Source organism: Polistes fuscatus, unplaced genomic scaffold (genome assembly GCF_010416935.1).
Source record: "Polistes fuscatus isolate 324 unplaced genomic scaffold, CU_Pfus_HIC Scaffold3, whole genome shotgun sequence".
NCBI classification, from domain to species: Eukaryota; Metazoa; Arthropoda; class Insecta; order Hymenoptera; family Vespidae; genus Polistes; species Polistes fuscatus.
The window spans coordinates 7,721,683-7,741,124 of record NW_025113107.1 but is presented as its reverse complement, the minus strand read 5'-3'; the positions used below and the strand labels follow the sequence as shown (position 1 = coordinate 7,741,124).

The following is a 19,442-nucleotide window of genomic DNA, read 5'->3' as shown; positions in this document are numbered from 1 at the left end:
AATATAATATCTTTGTTTAAATTATTTTTTTTTAAATTTTATTAAAATTTTATTTAATTATCACAAAAAATGTTCTCAGAATTCACGTTCCATTATATTCAGATCCAAATTTCTTTTATTTAATTCCATTATAGATCTTGTTTCCTTTAATTTGTCTTTAGTTGAAACAAGAGTTTCAATAATACTTTTATCCACCATATCTTTCATCAAATTAGTGTATTGCAAGGATATAATAATCGTTTGATTCCATTTATCCTGAAGTACCGCATCTCCTGTGCCTATATGTGATAAATCACGAATAAGTTTTTGAAAAGCGATAACTTGCTGGGATACCAGATATAAACCTATAAAATTAACAAAAATGATAAACTGTACTTAATATGAGTAATGTATTTTAAAATATTTATGTTTCTCATAATGTTCTCAAATTTTAATATAATTTATATGTCAATATAACTTACTCCCTAAAATAGAATCTCTCCGTGGTAGGGTTCCATTGCTTTTCATAAAATAAGTTTTCGTATTATCTAATAATGTCACACTGTTTTCAATATCTTTTACTATATATTCAGTAAAGTCTATGATTATTATTATTTTATGATCATAGTTATCTTCTTCGTTAAAACGTTTAAGAAATTTTTCATGATTTTGTTTACGATTTAAAAACCAATTTCTACCTATAATAAAAAAATTATATTTATAACTTCAAATAGATATAAAATTGATATTTTCTGAAATAAATATTTAAATAAAGTATTGTGATCAGTGATATTTTGATAATACATACATAAATCTTCATATGATTGTATTTTAAGCAGGGCATGTGTAAGTGGATCAGTTCTAAAAGGTGGTTTTTCAAATTTCACTGTTATTTCTTTCTCATCTGCGATTGTTGATTGCACTAATAAGAACTTAATACAAATTAACAAATATAGAATTTTTATTTTCATTATGGCGTAACAATTATATATTATTGATTAATATGAGTACAATGTAGTCCTAAATTTAATCTAAAATGATATTTTATATTATATATGTGACATATATATGACATTTCTAAGGACATATATACATAACAGATTAAAAGTGAAATTTAAATTCAAAAGAAAGTATAAACTAACGTGTTAAATATAGTTACAGAAATCGTTTATTTTAAATCTAATGACAATGTAATGTTTCTATTCATTTCTATTCACGCGTAATCCTAATAGACTACGTTTTTAATCTTACAATGGTCAAAAGAAAATAATTATTTCCATATGCATGTATTTAGAAAAAAAGATTTGTTTTTATTATTTAAATTAACTTTGATCAATTATAAAATTAATTAATAGGACAGGATATACTTTCTTCACAATGAGGACAGGAACCATGTATGTGATCAAATGCAACCTGGTTCCCAGCTACTGCTTGTAACCACTGAAATAACAATATAGATTTAATAAATTAATTAAAATGAATATATTTTTAGTATATTTCTGGAAAACTTTACATACTTGTAGTAAACATTTTGTATGAAAATGTCTTCTGCATTTAATATTATCGCAAATTTTATTTGGAAATTGTTCCGTATCTGATTCTAAAGAAAAGCAAATACAACATTCTTCATTCATAAACATACAATTTTGATCATCGATGCTATCACTTTGTTCTTTTTGAGAAGGAAATTCAGATATATCTAACAAAATGAGTAAATTATGTAATATACTTTTTTCTGAGTTCCAGATCTGCAAATTTGTAACAGTAATAAACATAATCAAGTTATTGCTAACAATTTTTAATTGTTAATCGTAACACATACATGCATGTTCTTTGAAATAATATTTTTTTGTCTTTGTACATCAACATCACTGCCTAAAAATTTAAGATTTGGAGGCGAAGTAGGATTTAAGGGATCTATTGTAATTAATATAGATAATGATTGTGATAAGTAAATACGCCTATATAAGTGATTCGGCTTTGCAGGAATTGGATCTAGTATACAGCAATTTCTGTAAATAAAAATATTATTACACGTAAAAGCAATGTGTGTGTGTGTGTGTGTGTATGTATGTGTTTTACTAATAAAAATTAATTTTATTTAATAATATATATTTCAATTTACTTATCAATTTCTGACAAGACTTTCCATAAGGCATCAAATCTATCTACTTGTTGTTTAAATTTATCTATTATAATAGTTAGAGAAGATATTTTTTGATTAAAAGATCCTAATGCAGATATCTCCGGTAAATCATTGGATATAACATTCCATGGATTTATATTATCATTAGTTCTTTTCAATACAATATGAATGTTTTTCAATGATAATTTGATTGTATCTAAGGAACTATTAGATGATAACGTAACGCCCTTGAAAAAATAAAATGATTAAATTGCATATCTGATATAGAATTATATTCAATACTCATATTTTCATATTTTCATATTTTACAACTTACAGATTTAGATTCAAATATATATCTCAAATCTTGAAGTATGGCAGTAGGTGATTGATCAATTGGTACATTATATTCTTCATTTAATTTATCGATAGTTTCACTCTACATTAAAATGTGAATTTAATTAATTACAATATTTTGTATTAAATGTTGAATGTTAATATAAACATAAACTCACAATAAGTGATTGCAGTAATCTCAAAAAAGATGATACTGAAGAAGATTTTTGAATTAAATCATTTACACTTGTAATAAATGTTCGTTTTTGTAAAAAAGCATAGCTTTTACCAAAATTAAGCACTGCACCGTGTATCAGTGGATAATTTGGTAAAATTAGTTTCAGTCTAACTTTTTGTTTTTCTATTGCATTCGAAGGGATTGTGATCATTAGAAGGCCTTGCCATGTAACTGGCGAAGTCGAAGTAAGTATAATTTCTGGATGCCATTGGAAAATAGATTCACATTCTTCAATCAGCATATTGGTATATATGTTTCTATAGTACTAAAATGTAAATACTATTAACTATGTAATTAAAAAATACATAGAAAATTTTTTGGTTAAAATAAAAATGATAAAATTATAAATAGAGCTATCTTCCTATAGTTAGGGTTATGGTTATGACTATGATAGACAGTTTCTTGATCTTCTCGAAATACTATAAGAATTCTCATATTTAATAAATTTAGTCACTTATAATTTTACCTAATATATACAATATTGATGAAGCTGTATTATAATAATAATACAGCTAAACTTCTTGTTTCTTCTTAATTCAAATTTCGCGCGCTTTGAAAAATACTCTTTGAATTTGATTGAAACGAAGTGAAAATTATTTCCTATATGTGATAATAAGTCATGACTCAATTCGAGTCTTTGTGTGTTTCATGTTTGACCAGCTGTCACTTTGTTACTCAGGATAATAAACATTCCATTTAAAATTATCATATCATGTCATGTAAGTTTAATAATTACAATCTTTACTTTGTTCAAAGTGAGCAATTAATATAACTTAGTTATTCTTATATATCCATAAATAAAATTTATTTTCTTTGTTTATTTTCTTTTAGGTTATGACTCATTCTGTACATTCTAGTCTATACATTCTTTTTATCAATGTTAATTCTTATTTTGTTTGGTTCATGAACACAATAACAAATAATTGAATTATGTGGAGTTTTATGACATATGTTTTAAAAATAGTGTAGTGTTTTAAATGCTGCTTTTATATTTTCAATTATAGTATTTCTATACTATATTCTGAAGTGTGGATAGTATTTGTACAAATGTATAGTTTTTTCAATATTTGTACAAAATTATATATATATATATATATATATGTATATATACAAAAAGTATACAAATCTTTTAATACAATATAACAATTTTCAAGAAGAAGCATAGTTGAAATGTCTTTAATGAGAACTCTTTTTATTTTGTTGAAACATTATTAATAGTTTAGTCCAAACTATTTATTTTGATATTGATAAGAAAATATAGACTAGCATCTGAATACATAGAAACACATTGTGGACTACGTTAAAAAATTATTGATAAAAGTTCTTAAATATGATATCTTTAAAAGATGCCCCATGGGGCTTACAAATGATCCAATATATAATGTCAAAATGTTGTTCTCATCGTCGTATAAATCGACTTATATGGCATCAAGGAGGCATATTAGCACTTACATATTTAGCATATACCTGTTACCACATGACAAGAAAACCTATATCTGTGGTTAAAAATGTATTAAGTCTTAATTGTAGCCGTGTATCACCACCACCTGATATTATAATTAATGATACCAACCGAGATACATGGTGTGATTGGGCTCCATTTGGTAAATAATATTTGCTTATATTATTTTAATACAGTGCATTTTATACAAAATTATTCTTATATTACTAGATTTGATTAGAATATTTTTATTTTGATAGACAAATCAGACGCTCCAGCATTACTCGGTATGTTGGATTCAGCATTCCTATTTGCATACGCAGCTGCTATGTTTCTCAGGTGATAGTTTTAAGCAAGCTTACTAATCATCGTAGGATCCAAAAAACTGCATTAATATTAATTTTTTATTTTTTTATTTAGTGGTTTTATTGCTGAGCGTGTTAATCTGCGTTATTTTCTTTCCCTTGGTATGTTAGCGTCTGGTATTTCTTGTTATTTATTTGGAATTGCTAGACCGTATAAGATACACAACTTATGGTATTTTATTTTGATTCAGGTTGGTATTAATATAATGTAAATTGTATATACATATAACAAAATTTACATTAATTTTTTTTTTAGGCTGCGGGTGGAGTATTTCAAACTTCTGGTTGGCCAGGTGTAGTAACAGTTGTGGGAAATTGGTTTGGAAGGGGAAAACGAGGCTTAATTTTTGGAATATGGAATTCTCATACATCTTTAGGAAATATATTGGGCACTTTACTTGCAGCTAGATTTGTTGAATCTAATTGGGGTTTAAGTTTCATGATACCAGGAATAATAATGGGAGTGGCAGGATTTATTATATTTTTATTCCTAGCACCTACACCTATTGATGTAGGATGTTTTCCTCCTAATTCATTTGGATATAGAAAACTAGATGCAACTAACAGTTCAGATGAAGATAGTATTGGAGATATCGAAGAATCTCGTACTATCGGAGAAGATGTAAGTTTTTAATAATAGTGAAATGATATTACATAATAATATTCTATGTAATATGATAAACAATGCATATTGCACATATACCATCGCTATTCTAATTACAGTCAGTAAAAATATAATATTGCATTTAGTGATGAATTGAGTAAAATGAAATGATATCTTAACTTTTTACCTAACTAAAGTAAACTGCACGTTGATACATGAAATACAAGCATGACAATTATCACCATTATCTTCAAGTTAAAAAATTTTACTACTATTACTTCTTTTTCCTGTTTCTTTTTCATATATACTTTCTAGTATTTATATATACTTTATACAGGATGGTAAAAAGAAAGGGTTTGATTTTTGAAGGACTTATCAAGTACTTATAAGCTTATAAAAAGGAACTATAAGCTCTTAAAATATTGGATCCTATTTTTACCATCCTGTATATACAATATGAGTATGATACTTAACTTGATTATCTCGAATAACTTTTAAATTGTATATTAAACAAAAAATTATTTTAATACCTCCACTTATAAAGATGTCATGTACTCTACGTTATGTTCTTGATACCATGTACCCTTCGTAGAAATAATTTTTTGGTGAAACAATTTAGAAGTTATTCAATGTAATCAAGTTCGGTGCCTCATGCTATATATATATTCAGTTTCTTTTGTAGTATTCCACAATAATAACAAATAATTTTCTGGTGTGTGTAATAATACTGACAAATTTCATATATAGTTGATTCGTTTTTAATTCATATAATTTATGCACTTGACACAATATGCCCACTAAAAAGTACCCATTTCCTTTACCTAGCGTGTCATCTATCGCTGTGTCTACCGTGAACAAAACGTTACTAATGTAAGTGCATGCATATTTTCAGTGACATTGTAGTAAATATATATATTAATTATTAAATATTATATAATACTTAATGTACTTATTTTTTGATAGTTAAAACTAATATAGATTTTTATTTTAAAAGGATTCAGCAAGTTTAAGATCAGAAACAAGTCCAATATTATCAACAAATAGACGTTTCTACAATCATACTAAAGAGAATGCTATTGGATTTGTTGAAGCTGCACAAATACCCGGTGTACTCGAATATTCCTTTTCATTATTTTTTGCAAAACTTGTAAGCTACACATTGCTTTACTGGTTGCCGCTGTATATTGCAGTTTCAAGTACGTGAATTAATATGCGATAATGAAATATATATTAAATTAATTATTTTTAAAATGTATTATTTTTGAATTATTGAAAACAAAATTATCATTATTTGTATTTATACATTTTAGGTACATATAGCACAACATTAAGTGCATACTTATCAGCATTATTTGATGTAGGAGGTATTGCGGGTGCAATAATTGCTGGTGTTTTATCAGACTACAGTGGAATGAGTGCTTTAACATGTTCTATAATGCTTGGACTTGCAATTCCAACGGTAATATTTTCTATATTTAAAAAATGTTCATAAAATCATATTAATTTATTATATTGATAACTTTTGTTTTTTAGTTATTTATTTATGATTGTTTGGAAAGTATGAGTTTAGGTGTCAGTATACTATTATTGTTAATAACAGGACTGTTAGTCAATGGACCATATGCTTTAATAACAACTGCAGTATCTGCTGAATTAGGAACTCATCCTAGTTTAGGGGATAGTTCTAAAGCTTTAGCAACAGTTACTGCAATTATTGATGGAACAGGCAGTATCGGTGCTGCGGTTGGTCCATTATTAACAGGATTTGTTTCACAATGGGCAGGATGGCATAATGTTTTTTATATGCTTATGTTTGCAAACATGTTAGCTCTACTTGTAAGTAAATTGTATAAGTACATTATATATACATGAGAATTTCTAAGCTTGCATTCTAAACAAATATTATCCGTTTAAAGTTGACAATTAGTGAAAATACGAATACTTACATGACTCTCTGTATATGTAAACCGTACAATTTTATATATTTCAGTTTTTATCCAGATTAGTTTATAAAGATATACGATTATATGCACAGAGACGAAGGACAGTATAAATGAGATGTATCTTTTGATTAAGATAGAAGAAATTGTTTACAAATGAAAATGGATGTATTATTATATGTACATACTTACAAAAATTACTCAATATTAATTGAAATATTGATCATTACCGTAAAATAAATGATATATTTTTACAATAATTGTGTCTTATGAATATAAGTTAATTCCTGTCTTTGAAGTAAAAATGTATTTTTACTTACAATAAGTAGCAATTTTTGTATAAAATAAATATAATAATAAAATATAAAGATATATTAAGAGAGGAATAATATAAAGGTAATCAAGGAATACCAACAGGGATAATATAACTAATATGGTCAGCAAATTCTCCCCATGCAGCTCTTTGTGTTTGAAATGTTACGATCCACGCAATAAGGGCAATCGTCCATAAAATTGCTCCAATGCCGGAAAATATTACATCTGAAATGTTATACTTCTATGTTATTCGTCTATTAAAAATTCACTTTAGATAAAAATGATTGAATACATACATCTTTTAATGTACTTTTGTTCCTCATAAGCTGGTACAATGAATGCTTCTCGTATAAACCAAATTGCATTAACAGCCCAAAGAAATGGAAGTAGTGCGAATCCTGCTATTGTTAAGAAAGTTAAAATGATATATTTTATAATCAAATATGTGTTGTCACGAACTTAATTTGTTGTCTTTTTTATTTGATCGTTAATACCTACCACGAAAATACCATCGACAAAGATATAATTTCCTTTCATTTGTAAGCTTTGATAAATCCATACTGCTTTAATAAAAAGAAATTTATTACTTATAATAGATTTAACCAATAATATTTGAAAAGAATTTCTCTGTAAGTATTACTAACAGTTCTAATAAAAAACTTGTCACAATATTGATAATTGTCACAATAGGAATTATTTGCTACAGTGATGGTATCGTTCGCACCATCTTGTAGAATTTTAGTGAATTAACATTTTCGAAAGAGAAAATGAGTAAAAACACTACTTTCATATGTTTCAATTGTTCTTTTAATAAAATATAGATTTAACAATTTTTTTAATTGTATCTAATTGTTTCAGAGTTTGTATAAATTTATCAATAACTATTGAGCGCATATTGGTTAAATGGATTTTTACCTTACATAGGTTAGTTAGTGACAATAGATAGGAGAGCAAATTTCATAAGTACGTGTGTATATCAGTGTGGTGTGCATAATAAGTGATTCAACTAAAGTTTTGAGAGAAACGAATTCCAAGATTATTTATCAGTTACTTTACGTTATTGTGCAAAATGGCAGGAAAACATTATTTGAGTGATACAAAGAATCCATTTTTTGAATTAGAAGATGATATAGATGATGAAACATTTTTAAATAGGGCACCTACAAGGGCACCTACCTCATCACATAATTATGTTAATAATTTTGACAATGAACTTGAATCTAAACGTCAGCAGTTAATGCAACGTAGAAAAGAAATAGAAGAGCGTACTATTCATTCATCGGAGCGATCTATTTCTCTTTTGAGAGACTCTGAACAGATTGGTGCAGCTACAGCAGAGGTTAATATATATCTAAATTACCATTATTAAATGACAAATATAATTCACTTATTAGCTTGACTTAAATATTTCTATTAAGTAAATATTAAATGACAAATATAATTCACTTATTAGCTTGACTTAAATATTTCTATTAAGTAAATAAAAAGTAATAAATTAATACAATTTCAGGAATTAATTAGACAAAGAGAACAATTAGAAAGGACAGAAAAGAGGTTGGATGATATTAACAGCGCATTAAGATTTAGCCAAAAACACATTCAAGGTATAAAGAGTGTCTTTGGTAGTTTAAAAAATTATCTCAGTGGAAAATCCCTGGACACTCCTGTACCGTCTACCAAACTACCAGAATCTACAAGTTTTGGATCTACATCATCGCCAACTTTATCTAATTCCTTAGATCAAGTTCAAACTAATATGGCTAATAATCACCCATCACTTAAACTTCAAGGTCTTCTAGATGACGATGAAGATCAAAGAATAAGTTCGTCGAAAAATAATATAACAAAAGTTTTAGAACAAAATTTAGATGAAATGAGTGGGTCTTTGGCACGATTGAAAGGCTTAGCAATTGGACTTTCAGAAGAGATCGATTCACAAAATGATTTAATTGACAATATAACAGATAAAGCGGAAAGAACAGATATTACATTACAAAAACAGAATAAAGATCTTACACATTTACTAAGAAAGTAAAGAGCTCATAGGAATAAAGCTACGGGGATATCTAAAGAAAGAATATTTCTTAACTCCTTTCGGAGTATACATATATGTATACATACACATATGGAACATAATTCAATATAGCTGTCCTTGGTGTGTTCATATACATAGAAATTTAAACACTAGAAGTCTAGTAGATTTAATGTTTATAATATAAACTTACTTTACATAAAGTTTACGAGACAATGAAATTATGTAAAAACAGTGTGTAAGAGAATCGTCCAATGATTTTTTAATAATCCTACATAAAAGTGAATTATAAAATAGAGTTTTTATAATGTTTGGTTTTCTTTTCAAGCGTACTTTAAGAGATCGATTTTGGAAATATTCACAGCAGATCTAAATCGTAAAAGATTATTCTAAAACATATGTATTACCATTTAAATGATTAAAGTAAAGGATACAATAAAATCATTTATATATTGATTGTAATACAGTATAGAAATTGTTATCTTCAAATTGTATAAGGTACGTGTTTACTTTTTGAAATCACCTTATACGGTAAAGAGAAAAAGATATTAATGTAAATAAGTAAAAAAGAGTATTAAACAATTTTTCATGTTTAATGTATAATTATTTCATAAAATATATACACACGTATATATATATATATCGTATATTCGTAATACTTTGTATACTATATAGTTTCTAATATTACTGCCAATATTATTGGTAAATAAATTCTTTATCCGTTGACATGAATATTAACTATTTGGATTTATTTGAATGCTAATTAGGATAATTGTTTTCATTAATTATTATTTAATATAGTAATATTTTGAACAACACAAGAAGAAACATTTTAGATTATTGTAAAGTACTAATAATATCACATTTGCTAGTTCATTCGATACAGAATGCAATAATTTCAAACGAATGTGCGATTTAGCCCATGGGATTCATATTTGACATCATGTCCATCATCGTACCTGCAATATATTTACGTTTGAAATAGAAAACTACGTAAATTTGTAAAAAAGTGAAATGAAAGTTTCACCCATTGCTTGTTGTGCCATAGCCATAGGATTCATAGCTCCTGGTGTACCATTAGCTCCATTTCCATCACTTCCATTCGTTCCACTTCCTGTTCCTCCGTCGCTTCCCCCGGTATTTCCTCCGGTATTTCCTGTTCCACCTCCACGACGACGACCGTAACAAGCAATGCTTTTAGATTTTAGAAAAGCATTATCGGTACAATCGATGCTTCTACCTACTGCAATCTGAATAAATTTACATCATATCGTTATTGATAATCATTATTTATGATATACACACGTGTGTTGGTAAATTTACCTATTCTAATATATGACTTTATGCTTCGTTTTATTTATGTAGACTTATTATTTTATTCATAAGTTTTTTTAAGATAGATATATATAGAGATACATAGTCGAACGCGGAATGTAGGCAAATTAGCACGTAATATAATACATAACATCCTATGATATAATAAGGAAACGCCCCGTTTTTGCGCGATTACATATAGATAATATTAATACGCACAATTATACATATAATAAGTAGTTGAAATATTGTACGAACGTTTTTTGAAATATAATGAAAAATCATACCGTGATACAGAATATGGCAAAAAGCAGAAACCAAAAACCGTAGAACTTCATCCTTCCGGTAATATGAAAAATGACAACTCTACTTTTTGTCACGCTTAGACTTTTATACCGACACATACTGTAATTATAGTATTTATCTTTTTTTAATACATATAGCGCAACTTCCGGTAATCACTTATGAACATTTCATGTGTGTATGATTCACGTGTTGTTAATTATTAATAATACACGTCTCTTATTTGTTCTTATCAAATTCGCATCGCATTCGCATTGCATTCGTTCTTGCTTTTAAATTCAACAAAATTTAGTAGAAATACTATTTGATACTATTTGAAAAATCCATTTCTTTAATTAGCATTTTTAATACGTTTGATATTCATTAACATCGTTAATAACCGATGTTGCCTCGTATGCTGCGCGCTCCGCTTTTCTTTGAGATGCGATAGCCGCGTGTTCTTCAGCTATCTTCTGATAAAGCTGCAAATGTTTGTCCTTCGCTTTCATAACACTAGCAGTGTCCTAGAAAAAGGATGTGCATTGACTTTCCGAAATGTTCAATATAATATGAAATAGATAAAAGATAATATATTAAATAAATTTTCTTTACTCTTGGAATATTGATTGCAACATCGCGCGCATTGGCTTCAGCCAATTTTTCGTAAAGTCGAAAATGCCTTTCCTTAGCGAGTTTTACAGCTTCCGAATCAACGGGTTGTCTAAGCGTATCTTCGTAATTTATCAACGACGGATGAAATCCATTTTGGTCAGCCACATATTCTATTCTTCGGACCTTGTACTTAGGATCAACGAACGAATAAGATCCTAATAAGAAAATAAGTCCAAGTATAAATGATATAGGAGATATAAAGTCACGAGAAGATTTACCATAAATGGTTCCAGAACCATCTCCGGATTCTTCATGAATTCGATCAACGTGTCCTGGATATCGTCCTGCTTTGTATTGAAAACTATAAGGTTTTGGAGGTGGTGGTAACGTACTGGTAGTTGTCGTCGAATATTCAAATAAAACATGTGAGACGTCTCCGAGACAGGAACTAGATAAAACGAGGACGATCTAATTGGAAAGAAAAAAATTGGAAGAAAAATCTACAATACTTCTGTTGATACATTCGCTGGAATATTTCGTATTTCTTACGTCAAATAGAAATATCAAATAAATCCTAGTATAATCCTATAATTAATATACTTACGATGAAGCTTTTCATTTTTCTTAAATCAATGACTTGACAAAATTTATGAATATTTCTCGTCTTTGCGAACACGCGTTAACCGACTGATGTGAGAGAATTGTCTTCCAGTGAAAGTAATATAAGAAACTAAAGAGATGGTGAAGGTAATATGGTTTAGGGTACCTTCACACCGTCATCAACTCATTTATTTGATTCCATCATGGTTAAATATATTGCACGCGATGATATCACAATTGACTACGATGGAATGTTTCAATTCTCTATTTTGTTTAGATTGGCAAAAGATTGGTGAATTGTAATCGAAAGAACTAAATTTATTTCTTTTTGAAGAATATTATTTTCTTTGGTTTCAGTTTACAATGAACACAATGTATAACCGTTTTATGTAATACTCTTACGTGATACGATTGGACTGTCGTATTATTTTGAATTTTGATTGCTATCAAAGTCCATTTCTATTCTAGGAAGAGACAAGGCTACTCGATCTTTCTACATATATTTTTCCTATATCTATAGATATTAAATAGATATTGAATAAATATTCAATTGTATAACAACGCATGTTACTGCAATTTCATTAATGTGACAAAGAAATGGAGATTTTGATTTAATTTTTGGTAGTTAATTTTGGTAGTTATATAAAAATATATATAAAGTTGGTGCGTCGGATAAATTGTTCAATCAATTTCGAGCTTTTTGAAGCTTCCTTCAACACCAAACAGATCCGTTGCTGTTTTTCCTTTCCCGGGACGCAGAGATTCGTTAACGCGACATAAGGTTTCCTCTTGTTGAAACCAAGCACGATTGTCATCTAATTTCTTAATTTGAGCATCGTTCAAGTCCTTCAAAGGACCTGCTTGTCCACCCGATTCGTTTGGAAGTATTTTCAAGGGTATAAACTTAGCCAAAGTTTCCATAGTCGAGTGCATGTGAAACTGCGAAAGAAAATATAACGAGAACGTTGGAGAAAATAAAACTTATTATAATTGTTTCTCTAACAAATTTTTGTCTACCATGTCCATCAATTCCTTTTTCATGAATGGCTTCATCATATTAAGAATAATATCCATAACCGGCGAGGTGTTCATAAAATGGAAACCCTTAAGACGTACGGGTAAGGCTTCTTGCAAGTAGTAAAGGAATTTTTTCAATCCCATGGGATTTAGCCGACCCACGTGTCCAAATGCAACATTTTTTGTATCAAAGAGGATTACGTGACCTTTGGAAGTACCTTCTTCGCGTAGCCAGAGATCGATTACCATGTTAAGAAATTTCATACCATCGTTATAAACGTAATGCGACGGTTCGGTATCTATCAGTCTGCCATAAATGATTTTGTAACCGTCGTTGGTGGTTTCATTCAAAACCAAATTCGATCTATGAAAATTAATATAGAACGAATGAATAATGTAGAAATAAGGTTTGTAACTTGATTGCCAAACACTCGACTAAATGCAACACTTACACTGTTTGAAATGCTTTTCGAAGGTCCTTCGAGCCAATAGGATCTCTGTTAGAAAAAAATTCTGGTACGTGAGTTCGTACGGTGTAATAAGTATCGATGGTACTTTTCGTTGGCTCAATACGATAGTAATTACTGTGTAAAAAGAGAGCCAACTCGCTGTCGGAGATTTTCGGCAAATGGGGTTGCTTTTGAGACCATTCTCTCAACGTTCGTATATCGTCTTCTTTCAATTCTGGATTTTTCTTTAATTCCTCCTCGAAGGAAATTCCACCTTTTAATGCCATTCTATAAAAAAACGCCCACTGTAAATCTTACTTTTTGCTTTTCTTTTGTTTGTTTCCTTGTGCAGAAAAATATTTTCTTTCAAGATTTGTTCTGACGACCTCTTAAGAAAGACGAATTAAACTAAAAAATTCAAGCTCAATTGATGTCTTCAAGCAGTGACGAGTGAGTAACATACGATTGACAATTGCGTGACACGTTGACGTTGGCTTGTATATATAAGTTCATAATCGGACGAATCATCATTACGAAGCCATTTAAGAATATTTTGTCGATGGGTCAGATGAGAATACGCATTATTAAACATAATTATGAATGCATTATTCTGTATCTCTTTTTCTGCTCGTATTCAAAACGAAATGGATAGATTAAAAATACTTTGCATTATTGATTAGACGTCAGTTTTTTGTATCAAGTATTTATACTAAGGTAATACTATGTTTATTTTAATTAGGAATTCAATTGGAAAATTCTATCTCATTCGTTCGTACAGATAGAAATGAAATCTCCTTTTCCGAGAATACATAGCATATTTCATTTTCATGTTGAGATCTTCATGATATGTATCTAATTCTCATGTAACCATACTTTTTTCGTAAAAACAAACACATACATTACTATTTAATCTAAAGATTTTGGAATTGTATTAGTTGATTCTCGCATATTTGCAAAGGAGTCAAATAAAATGATAGCTTGGAATCTCTTTTTAGCCTGTAATTATGCTATCGCGTGTTAGTGATTACTGAAAAGAGGTATATCATCGAAGTATTATGATGTAACAGTCGATTAATAAGCAAAAAGTGACTCGTAAAAGATTTTATTATGGTAGTTTGATTGAATAATACAAGCAAAACATTTTCAATTACCATATATGAATATTGTATTAAAAAGAAATATTAAAATATATTAAAATATACATCTTCGTTATAAATATATAATGATAACGCAGCAAATAAAGATATATATATATACATATCCGTTTAATCGATCTCGAGTTTCTTGAAGCTCCCGTCGACACCAAAAAGGTCATTTGCAGATTTAGGCTTTCCGATTCGTAACGATTCGTTTGACATATTCTTCGCCTCATCCATTATAAAGTATTCGCGATTGTCTTCGAGCAATTTGGTTTGCTCATTAACGAGATCTTTTATGTTACCGCCCTTGCCACCTATCTCATTTGGAAGTGCATCGAAGGGTATTATTTTTTCCAATTTTTCTACAGTTGTCAAGTTTATCTAACAATCAATTTTATTGTTATTTCATTTGTGATTGTTATCCTTTTATTATTTCAAATAAAACTCACCATTTGATATAGTTCCTTCTTCATGAAGGGCTTTGATATACTTAGTAAAGTCTCTAACGCTGAATTCCAATTCAATATATTTATTTGTTTCAAACGAATAGGTGCCGCATCTTGTACAAAATATATAAATTTCTTTAATCCCATAATATTTATACGACCTACGTGACCCAAGGTTATGTTCTGTACATCACTAACTACCACAATTCCGTTAACCGGTCCTATTTTTAAATTTATCAACTCCATTAACATTAGAAAATATTTAACGGAATAAAAAAAGTTATAAGGAGATGGATCAGAATGCACAAAATCTCCATATATGATTAAATATCCTTCCTTGGTAAATTTCTTCGCTGGAATAATACGTCTGTTTATAGGAAAATAACATTCCGTTAAATTCGTTCAATTATTTGTCGCTCTCCAATATTTCACACATTATATATATATATATTGTACTATTAAAATTCAACTTACATGACATTGTATTGTGAACGAATTTCTTTTGAGAATGGGTCTCTGTTGCTGAAAAATTCGTGCACGTGAGTCTTGAAAGTAAAGTAGTTTTCTATCGTGATCTTAGTTGGTTCTAATTGATAATAATTACTGTGAAAAAATAACAATAAAATCACGTCGTCAATTTTTGGCAAATGAGGTTGCTTATCCAGCCAATCACGAATGATTTGTAACTCCGATTTCTTTACATCAGGATTATTTTTCAAGTATTCTTCCAACGAATATATCTCCGTAGGTACTATAGTCATTATTGCACCGATTTATTTAAGATGAAAAACGAAAGTCAAACTTTAGAAATTAGAACTTTTGTTCGATAGTCCGAATTTAGTTAGTAACTACTCTTATTCATTTTATTAAGTATACTTCTTTTATAATCTAAATAGCGTTTTAATGTTGCTTTGATCTTCACGGAACAAGAGAAATATGTTTCTTACTCGATAGTAACCGGTCTAATAATGATTACTACTTATATACATTTGTATATATAGTGGTTGTTTCAAACTTGTTATTACCGAGGAAAGAAAAATCTTGACGTAGCTTTGATACAGATCTGACGCAAATCTGACGCAAACTTGAGGCAATCGACGTAGAGACGTAGATTTGAGACAAGCTTAATTTTCATTAGAAAATTTCTTACGCTGCGTGAGACTATAATAATCCGACGCTAATAATCCTCTTCTTCCCTCTATGTAACATTTCTTCATAGCACTCTGGGTTACGAGGTGATCACCCAACAACAGGTACAACCCTGCAAAATGAAAAAGCATCGTTATATGCATTTTAGTAATGAAACTTCTGGAACATCCAGTAATTAACGTGTTTATTATAGTATTTAATTTATCATTTGTTTTTTCTTATCAAGTTTATCAAGGTAAACGTTATTCTGCAAGAGATCAAAATACACTCGTAATTTGATGCGATGGGGTCACCAATTTTTTCCAAGTACCTATTTTACAAAGATATTCAGATAATTAGGTGGTAGTATAGTAGTATATCAGAATTTCATAAATATGTTATTAATTATGTGTAATATGTCAAACTCATTCTTATAGAATGAAGTTACGCGTAATAATTTGATGAGGATAATTGTTAGGTGTTATAACAGATCAAAGTGCAAAATAGAAATAGTTTTTAAAATACGTAAGTATAGTTGTTTCTCCAAAAAAAAATTTATACTAGCGTTTCATAATGCTTCATTTGATTATGTATTTGGTATTAAACGTAGATTACAAATGATTAAGGATAATTTTATTTGATTTTTTATTTATTCTTATTTAAGATTTAATTATAAATCATTTTTAATTGTAAATAATTCGTACAAAATATGTATTTCATTATGTTAATCTATTTCAAGCTTCTTGAAGCTCCCCTCGACTCCAAAAAGATCAGTTGCATTTTTACTTTGACCAGGTCTTACAGCCTCATTTACTCGACCACTTATCTCATCCTGTAGGAACCAAGGTCGATGATCTTCGAGCTTTTTTATATATTCTTCGTGTAAATCTTTGGTAAAACCTGCTTTACCGGCCACATCGGTTGGTAATATTTCTAATGGAATAAACTTAGCGACGCTTTCCAATGTGGAATGCACGTGCAACTAAAAAAACAATCAAAACTAATTATACCATGTACTATAGTAGATATCAATATTAAATCAATAATAATCATACCACATCCATCAATTCTTTTTTCATGAAAGGTTTCATCATATTTAGAATGATATCCATCACTGCTGTTGTGTTCATGAAATGTAAACCTTTCAGACGAACAGGTAAAGCTTCTTGCAAATAATAAAGAAACTTCTTCAGTCCCATAGGACTCAATCGGCCCGCGTGACCGAAGCTTACACTTTCCATATCAATCAGAATTATATGACCAATTCCTGTACCTTCGATATAAAGCCAATAATCTAAAATCATGCTAAAATATTTCATACCGTCGTTGTAAACATAATGCGAAGGATCGGTGTCAAGTAGTTTGCAGAAAATTACTTTATAACCATCTTTCGTTGTTGCCTTCAATGGTATTTCTGCACTGTAGGCAAAGATTTTTTATAAATAATAATCATTACATCGAGACAAAAATTCTATTACTTACACAACTTTCATTATTTGTCGAAGCGACTTTGATCCAAGCGGATCTCTGTTAGAAAAGAATTCAGGAACGTGAGTTCGTACAGTATAGTACGTATCTATCGTAACTTTTGTTGGTTCCAATCGGTAATAATTGCTGTGTAAAAATAATGCCAATTCGCTGTCCGTGATTTTTGGTAAATGAGGCTGCTTATTGCACCATTCTCTTAATATTTCTATATCAGAGTCCTTTAAATCAACATTTTTTTTTAATTCTTCCTCATAACTGATTCTTGGTATTAAACTCATTTTCTTTGTAAACGGAAGTGCTGCAATAAAGCGCAAAAGTATTCAAAGTATCAAAGTAATTTTCCTTCTATATTTTTTCCAATTTAAACACTCGACGCGATATACAACCTTAACGCGATCTACAGTGGTTGGTTTTATTAAAGATAAGTTAAACCTTTCGATGTTATAACAAGAATAAGACTGCTAACTAGGAGACGAACAGTTTTATTTATAACTGACAAGAAAACAAATAAATTAATCGACGATATTATAGATGTAATAATATATAATTTAATCAAAAGTGTACGAGAGGAGAGAGAGACCACGGAAAGACGTATAATTTCCATCCTTGATGTTAAAATTATATATTGAAAAGTAAATTTGTTATTCTTTATAATGAGATGTTCTTGAAATTATATTTGTTATCGTCGAAAGATATGCAAGTTATACACATTTATATATAGGCAATTTTAAAATAAAATAATTAAAAACATGATAGAGAAATATTTGAAAACGTGGCGTTAGAATATTTTTCACATGAAGAAAATGTTGGCGCTATCTCGCGACGGCCGCAGGAAGCAATTCTACTAACCGCGACGACGACTTTACCAACGAAGTTTAGTCCAATTACTTATTTAAAAAGACAGCGCCAAAAAGTTGGAACAGAACCTCCAGAACTAAGAAAAATGAAGATATACATTTAATTGCTGGCTAGAAGCTAATTTGAAATCCATATTCTTTTAAATTTTTTATTAATTATTTAAATAGTTATTGATAATTAAAAATTTGAAAATTTTTTTTGTTATTTCTCAGTAAAGTAACGTAGTTGGCCACAGCAGAAAAAAATGAATAAGTGCACTAATTTGCTAATAAAATGTTTATTTAAAATACATAACTTTTAACTTTATTAATTAATTATTTAATTAGTTATTAATAATTAAAAATCAAAAAACGTCATGAAGAGGTTATATGTTATGCGCATACGCAACCACAAATTCAAGGTGCAAGCGCACTTTGAAAGAAAATAAAAGTAAAGTTGGTAAAAACCTGCAGGGGATATATTTAAAGTTGATTAATACTAAAAGATATTTTAGATTACGAATTATATCATTTTATTCTTCCGCAATAAAACTGGTAAACATAGTCAGAAATTGTTCGCTGCAATAAATTCCTCAACTTGCTCTGACATTTGACAGAACACACAAGCTTTATGCTAAATATACAGAAATGTCTCTTATAGGCCATTGTTATTTCAAAATAACAGAACTGTATTATAAAAAAAAGTAACAAAATGATATTTGAATTGAATTTGTTTACAATTTATTTAGCGACAAT

General features: G+C 28.9%; 8 protein-coding genes across 20 annotated transcripts; 2 read left to right on the top strand and 6 right to left on the bottom strand.

Moving 5' to 3' along the window:
- Nucleotides 1–54: 54 nt before the first annotated feature.
- Nucleotides 55–950, bottom strand: LOC122519358. Its single transcript, XM_043638748.1, has 3 exons — nt 788–950; nt 462–677; nt 55–344 (listed from the first exon to the last, which is right to left on the bottom strand). The coding sequence occupies exons 1-3, from the start codon at nt 948–950 to the stop codon at nt 76–78; spliced, it is 648 nt and encodes a 215-aa protein (XP_043494683.1). The 3' UTR covers nt 55–75.
- LOC122519355 (E3 ubiquitin-protein ligase FANCL) lies at nt 926–3,395 on the bottom strand. 2 transcript variants are annotated; one of them, XM_043638743.1, is made up of 7 exons: nt 3,145–3,395; nt 2,620–2,943; nt 2,442–2,543; nt 2,105–2,352; nt 1,802–1,991; nt 1,497–1,727; nt 926–1,419 (listed from the first exon to the last, which is right to left on the bottom strand). In XM_043638743.1, the coding sequence occupies exons 2-7, from the start codon at nt 2,917–2,919 to the stop codon at nt 1,324–1,326; spliced, it is 1,167 nt and encodes a 388-aa protein (XP_043494678.1). In that variant the 5' UTR covers nt 2,920–2,943; nt 3,145–3,395; the 3' UTR covers nt 926–1,323. The 2 variants fall into 2 exon arrangements, with proteins under 2 accessions (XP_043494678.1, XP_043494677.1); XM_043638742.1 differs by lacking the exon at nt 3,145–3,395 and having other exon boundaries at nt 2,620–3,138.
- Nucleotides 3,396–3,785: 390 nt separating this feature from the next.
- LOC122519354 (glucose-6-phosphate exchanger SLC37A2) lies at nt 3,786–7,191 on the top strand. 2 transcript variants are annotated; one of them, XM_043638740.1, is made up of 9 exons: nt 3,786–4,282; nt 4,380–4,458; nt 4,540–4,675; nt 4,741–5,106; nt 5,914–5,958; nt 6,083–6,284; nt 6,399–6,547; nt 6,622–6,924; nt 7,079–7,191. In XM_043638740.1, the coding sequence occupies exons 1-9, from the start codon at nt 4,009–4,011 to the stop codon at nt 7,139–7,141; spliced, it is 1,617 nt and encodes a 538-aa protein (XP_043494675.1). In that variant the 5' UTR covers nt 3,786–4,008; the 3' UTR covers nt 7,142–7,191. The 2 variants fall into 2 exon arrangements, with proteins under 2 accessions (XP_043494675.1, XP_043494676.1); XM_043638741.1 differs by lacking the exon at nt 5,914–5,958 and having other exon boundaries at nt 3,787–4,282.
- On the bottom strand, nt 7,054–8,357 carry LOC122519360 (gamma-secretase subunit pen-2). Of its 7 annotated transcripts, none has more exons than XM_043638755.1 (4): nt 8,259–8,357; nt 7,842–7,906; nt 7,640–7,744; nt 7,054–7,568 (listed from the first exon to the last, which is right to left on the bottom strand). In XM_043638755.1, the coding sequence occupies exons 2-4, from the start codon at nt 7,900–7,902 to the stop codon at nt 7,429–7,431; spliced, it is 306 nt and encodes a 101-aa protein (XP_043494690.1). In that variant the 5' UTR covers nt 7,903–7,906; nt 8,259–8,357; the 3' UTR covers nt 7,054–7,428. The 7 variants fall into 7 exon arrangements, with proteins under 7 accessions (XP_043494690.1, XP_043494692.1, XP_043494689.1 ...); XM_043638757.1 differs by having other exon boundaries at nt 7,640–7,741; XM_043638754.1 differs by having other exon boundaries at nt 7,842–7,903.
- A 23-nt stretch (nt 8,358–8,380) lies between these two features.
- Nucleotides 8,381–9,816, top strand: LOC122519357 (synaptosomal-associated protein 29). The gene is made up of 2 exons (XM_043638747.1): nt 8,381–8,682; nt 8,854–9,816. Exons 1-2 carry the CDS (start codon nt 8,413–8,415, stop codon nt 9,376–9,378), a joined length of 795 nt encoding a protein of 264 aa, XP_043494682.1. The 5' UTR covers nt 8,381–8,412; the 3' UTR covers nt 9,379–9,816.
- A 287-nt stretch (nt 9,817–10,103) lies between these two features.
- Nucleotides 10,104–12,405, bottom strand: LOC122519359 (cuticle protein 16.8). 3 transcript variants are annotated; one of them, XM_043638751.1, is made up of 6 exons: nt 12,188–12,405; nt 11,862–12,051; nt 11,584–11,798; nt 10,977–11,495; nt 10,403–10,625; nt 10,104–10,334 (listed from the first exon to the last, which is right to left on the bottom strand). In XM_043638751.1, exons 1-4 carry the CDS (start codon nt 12,200–12,202, stop codon nt 11,337–11,339), a joined length of 579 nt encoding a protein of 192 aa, XP_043494686.1. In that variant the 5' UTR covers nt 12,203–12,405; the 3' UTR covers nt 10,104–10,334; nt 10,403–10,625; nt 10,977–11,336. The 3 variants fall into 3 exon arrangements, with proteins under 3 accessions (XP_043494686.1, XP_043494685.1, XP_043494684.1); XM_043638750.1 differs by having other exon boundaries at nt 10,104–10,625; nt 10,699–11,495; XM_043638749.1 differs by having other exon boundaries at nt 10,104–10,625.
- A 99-nt stretch (nt 12,406–12,504) lies between these two features.
- LOC122519301 lies at nt 12,505–18,377 on the bottom strand. The gene is made up of 10 exons (XM_043638668.1): nt 17,845–18,377; nt 17,418–17,781; nt 17,089–17,344; nt 16,385–16,495; nt 15,709–15,985; nt 15,238–15,601; nt 14,953–15,169; nt 13,653–13,962; nt 13,201–13,564; nt 12,505–13,122 (listed from the first exon to the last, which is right to left on the bottom strand). Exons 1-10 carry the CDS (start codon nt 18,126–18,128, stop codon nt 12,865–12,867), a joined length of 2,805 nt encoding a protein of 934 aa, XP_043494603.1. The 5' UTR covers nt 18,129–18,377; the 3' UTR covers nt 12,505–12,864.
- Nucleotides 13,890–16,246, bottom strand: LOC122519356. 3 transcript variants are annotated; one of them, XM_043638745.1, is made up of 4 exons: nt 15,839–16,246; nt 15,709–15,756; nt 15,238–15,587; nt 13,890–15,169 (listed from the first exon to the last, which is right to left on the bottom strand). In XM_043638745.1, exons 1-4 carry the CDS (start codon nt 15,993–15,995, stop codon nt 14,915–14,917), a joined length of 810 nt encoding a protein of 269 aa, XP_043494680.1. In that variant the 5' UTR covers nt 15,996–16,246; the 3' UTR covers nt 13,890–14,914. The 3 variants fall into 3 exon arrangements, with proteins under 3 accessions (XP_043494680.1, XP_043494679.1, XP_043494681.1); XM_043638744.1 differs by having other exon boundaries at nt 15,238–15,601; nt 15,709–16,246; XM_043638746.1 differs by having other exon boundaries at nt 14,981–15,102; nt 15,238–15,601; nt 15,709–16,246.
- Nucleotides 18,378–19,442: the final 1,065 nt, after the last annotated feature.

Coding starts and splice junctions, on each gene's coding strand:
- LOC122519354 (XM_043638740.1), top strand. CDS start 4,009: ATGATATCTTTAAAAGATGCCCCATGGGGCTTACAAATGATCCAATAT. Junction 4,283..4,379: donor GTGTGATTGGGCTCCATTTG/GTAAATAATATT, acceptor TTATTTTGATAG/ACAAATCAGACGCTCCAGCA. Junction 6,548..6,621: donor TTGGACTTGCAATTCCAACG/GTAATATTTTCT, acceptor TTTGTTTTTTAG/TTATTTATTTATGATTGTTT.
- LOC122519356 (XM_043638744.1), bottom strand. CDS start 15,995: ATGACTATAGTACCTACGGAGATATATTCGTTGGAAGAATACTTGAAA. Junction 15,602..15,708: donor CGTTCACAATACAATGTCAT/GTAAGTTGAATT, acceptor TCCTATAAACAG/ACGTATTATTCCAGCGAAGA. Junction 15,170..15,237: donor AGAAGGAACTATATCAAATG/GTGAGTTTTATT, acceptor ATTGATTGTTAG/ATAAACTTGACAACTGTAGA.
- LOC122519359 (XM_043638750.1), bottom strand. Junction 11,799..11,861: donor TGGTTCTGGAACCATTTATG/GTAAATCTTCTC, acceptor TTTTCTTATTAG/GATCTTATTCGTTCGTTGAT. Junction 11,496..11,583: donor TTGCAATCAATATTCCAAGA/GTAAAGAAAATT, acceptor TCCTTTTTCTAG/GACACTGCTAGTGTTATGAA.
- LOC122519360 (XM_043638755.1), bottom strand. CDS start 7,902: ATGGATTTATCAAAGCTTACAAATGAAAGGAAATTATATCTTTGTCGA. Junction 7,745..7,841: donor TTGTCGATGGTATTTTCGTG/GTAGGTATTAAC, acceptor TCTTAACAATAG/CAGGATTCGCACTACTTCCA. Junction 7,569..7,639: donor ACAAAAGTACATTAAAAGAT/GTATGTATTCAA, acceptor ATAACATTTCAG/ATGTAATATTTTCCGGCATT.
- LOC122519358 (XM_043638748.1), bottom strand. CDS start 950: ATGAAAATAAAAATTCTATATTTGTTAATTTGTATTAAGTTCTTATTA. Junction 678..787: donor ACAATCATATGAAGATTTAT/GTATGTATTATC, acceptor TTTTTATTATAG/GTAGAAATTGGTTTTTAAAT. Junction 345..461: donor GAGAGATTCTATTTTAGGGA/GTAAGTTATATT, acceptor TTAATTTTATAG/GTTTATATCTGGTATCCCAG.
- LOC122519355 (XM_043638743.1), bottom strand. CDS start 2,919: ATGCTGATTGAAGAATGTGAATCTATTTTCCAATGGCATCCAGAAATT. Junction 1,992..2,104: donor GTCTTGTCAGAAATTGATAA/GTAAATTGAAAT, acceptor TTTTATTTACAG/AAATTGCTGTATACTAGATC. Junction 1,420..1,496: donor ATACAAAATGTTTACTACAA/GTATGTAAAGTT, acceptor TTGTTATTTCAG/TGGTTACAAGCAGTAGCTGG.
- LOC122519301 (XM_043638668.1), bottom strand. CDS start 18,128: ATGAGTTTAATACCAAGAATCAGTTATGAGGAAGAATTAAAAAAAAAT. Junction 15,986..16,384: donor TTATTATAGTCTCACGCAGC/GTAAGAAATTTT, acceptor TAATGACTATAG/TACCTACGGAGATATATTCG. Junction 13,123..13,200: donor AAAAGGAATTGATGGACATG/GTAGACAAAAAT, acceptor TTTCTTTCGCAG/TTTCACATGCACTCGACTAT.
- LOC122519357 (XM_043638747.1), top strand. CDS start 8,413: ATGGCAGGAAAACATTATTTGAGTGATACAAAGAATCCATTTTTTGAA. Junction 8,683..8,853: donor TTGGTGCAGCTACAGCAGAG/GTTAATATATAT, acceptor ATACAATTTCAG/GAATTAATTAGACAAAGAGA.